Below are 2,783 nucleotides of genomic sequence, written 5' to 3'. Positions count from 1 at the left end.
GCTGGAGCTAGAATAAATAATCTAGGAAATAGGAGCAGGTCAGCCATGGGAGTGTGCAGTCATTCCCTGTCTTTAGAGAATGGTCTAAGCCTGAGAACAAGCCTGTTCCTCTTTGACATGGGATTGACACATACATATGTAGCTAAGCTAAGGGCCAAGAACAGTCTTTCAGAGCACACCTGATGCAAACCATATATATTCCAAGGTGAAGGGTACCATGACCATTATTTCCTAGCATCCTTAGGCTAGGCATGAAGGGAATGTGGACTGAAGTATTGGTAGTATTCCCATCATTTCCTCCATAACCGGAAAGTAATAAACAACCTTCTATTGTTTTAATTACCTAAATGCCTTTTGGTTAATCATCAATCTGTTGTGCCATGATTATGGCTAGAGACAAATGAAATAAAAAGTGTGTAAATTTACCACATTTTGGAAATTTCAAGCACATCTTTATATCAGAGAGAAGAAAAAAATCAGTAAAGGATATTGCAGTTAATCAATTGTCATCAAAATGTGGAATGTTTAGGGAGAAGATAAGTATCCACATCAAGGTAAAATGTGGCCTTGAAAAAACAGATTTCCATTTTGCTAAGGATGTGCAAGGTCAAGTGAGATCTGCCAGAGACCATGCTCTTCAACTCTGTGGACTGCTACATTGTCCAGAATGAGGACACAGGGTTCTCTAAAGTCTTCTAGTCCATACCATGTGATTTTTTTCATCTTGATATTTTCATTCTGCACATTGTCTCCCTCAGAGCCTGGTGGACCTGCTTGTTCCGCAGAGTGTAGATGACAGGGTTGAGCAGCGGGGTCACCACCGTGGTCACAAGGGCAGCCTCCCTGTTGGAGTCCAGCCTGTTCGTCTGCTTTGGTTTCACGTATATAAAGACACAGCTGCCGTATATCAGAGAGAGAACTATGAGATGAGAGGAGCAGGTAGAGAAAGCTTTCTGTCTCTCCCTGACTGATGGGAGTTGCACAATTGTGACAGCTATGTTACTGTAGGCAATGATGGTTATGATAAGGGATGTCAAAAGTATAACCAAAGCGAGGACAAAGGCCAACATTTCAGTAGAGCTGGTGTCAGAGCAGGAGAGATGAATCAGGGGGGCAAGGTCACAGAAAAAGTGGGGGATGACATGGGGGCCACAGAAGGATAACTGGGAAACCTTTACTACCGGACCAGTGATGAGAGTGAAGGCCAAAGTGAAGCAGGCAGTGACCAGGAGGAAGCAAGTCTTCAGATTCATGATGGTCGGGTAATGCAGAGGCTTGCAAATGGCCACATATCGATCCAGAGACATCACTGCTATGAGGAAGAAACCTGCTGCTCCCAGAAATACAGTGACAAATGCTTGTATGAAACAGGCAGGAAAGGAAATGGTTTGCCTGCCTAAGAGAAAGATGATCAGCAACTTAGGAATAACAGTACTTGTAAAGCAACACTCAAAGAAGGAGAAAATGCTGAGGAAAAAGTACATAGGTGTGTGGAGCCGGGAGTCAGCACAGGTGATGGTGACTATGATGGCATTGCCTACAGTGGATGCCAGGTACGCCAGCAGGTGCACGAAGAAGAAGACATTTCCCAGATGCTGGATGGCAGGAAAACCCTCCAAGGTGAATTCTTGGACAGTGGTTACATTCCCCATTTCCGTGGACATCTCATTCCACATCATCATCACTGCTGGTCTAACCTATAATAAAGACATCAGGGAACACAAAGGTTTTAGAGGAGCATGATTGAGTTACTTGGGAACCCAAGAAGGTGGCTAGGCTGTTAGCCAAGTGGTTTAGTCTGTTGGTTCTTGAATCAGAAGGTCGGAGTTCAATACTAGATCAATACTGATTTCTAACTTCTGAGAGATCAGTAATCTTTGGTAAGGTAGTTAACCTTTGTGAACTTATTTTCACCCTCTGTGAAATGAAGATGATAGGATCTACCTGTTCATGTTCTTGTGAGACTGAATTAAGATAAATCGTGTAACTCACTTGGCATATGATGCCAGTGTTTCTTATGTGTTTCTCAAATTCTAAGTGTAATGTTATGATCATTAGTATTATGATTAGAGTTTAAGTATGCAGAATTATTGACACTTTTGTAGTTACACAAGATTTTATTGTTTTTAAAACATTAATTTGAAAGTAAACATAACAATAATATTAGTAATATTCCCTTTGACTATCCCTTTTAAAGTATGCAACACATTCTGGGCCCATCATCATCTCTTGAGACCTTACCCTTTTTTACGTTCCTCATTGAAATTCAGTATTTCTATTACTCACCATAATAACCATGAGCCCCTTCTTCTTAAAGCAGAGACTAAGGCTTAGAGAGTTCTAGGGAGCTGAGGTCACATAGCTGGGACTTTAGCCAGAATGCCCGAATTGAAATAACTGCTATTTCCAAATGCAGTCACAAAATATTTTAAAACGGGAACAAATCTAGTCTTGATGACCTCTCCACCCTAAGTGAAAGATTAGCTTTATTTATCTTAATTGTTTCTCTCCTTAGATAACGTCACTGATGTGTTACAGACCTGTGGCATGACATGGGGCTTAGAGAGCATCTACTTTAGCACAAGCATTTTATAGAAGAGACTGGAGCCCAGAGACATTGGGAGCCGCTCAGCAACATGAGGTAAGTTGTAAAACCAGGGTTTACCACCCACCTTCCCATGGTTCATGCTGGCCTGTGACAGAAGTGGGAGTGGTAATAGTTCATAGGATTTACCCACTTATGAGGATATGCTAAGCACCTGACACTCATACACTCACTCTTA

General features: G+C 41.8%; 1 protein-coding gene across 1 annotated transcript; it reads right to left on the bottom strand.

Annotated features, from left to right (window-relative positions):
* Positions 1-719: 719 nt before the first annotated feature.
* On the bottom strand, positions 720-1,682 carry LOC103668068 (olfactory receptor 6C74-like). The gene has a single exon (XM_008696343.2). It carries the CDS (start codon positions 1,680-1,682, stop codon positions 720-722), a length of 963 nt encoding a protein of 320 aa, XP_008694565.2.
* Between the last annotated feature and the right edge of the window lie 1,101 nt (positions 1,683-2,783).

The sequence above is a fragment of the Ursus maritimus genome, unplaced genomic scaffold (assembly GCF_017311325.1).
Source record: "Ursus maritimus isolate PB19 unplaced genomic scaffold, ASM1731132v1 scaffold_7, whole genome shotgun sequence".
In the NCBI taxonomy this organism is placed as follows: Eukaryota; Metazoa; Chordata; class Mammalia; order Carnivora; family Ursidae; genus Ursus; species Ursus maritimus.
Note: the sequence above shows the minus strand (reverse complement) of the source record. Positions and strands in the feature narration are given on the sequence as shown.

Coding starts and splice junctions, on each gene's coding strand:
- LOC103668068 (XM_008696343.2), bottom strand. CDS start 1,682: ATGATGATGTGGAATGAGATGTCCACGGAAATGGGGAATGTAACCACT.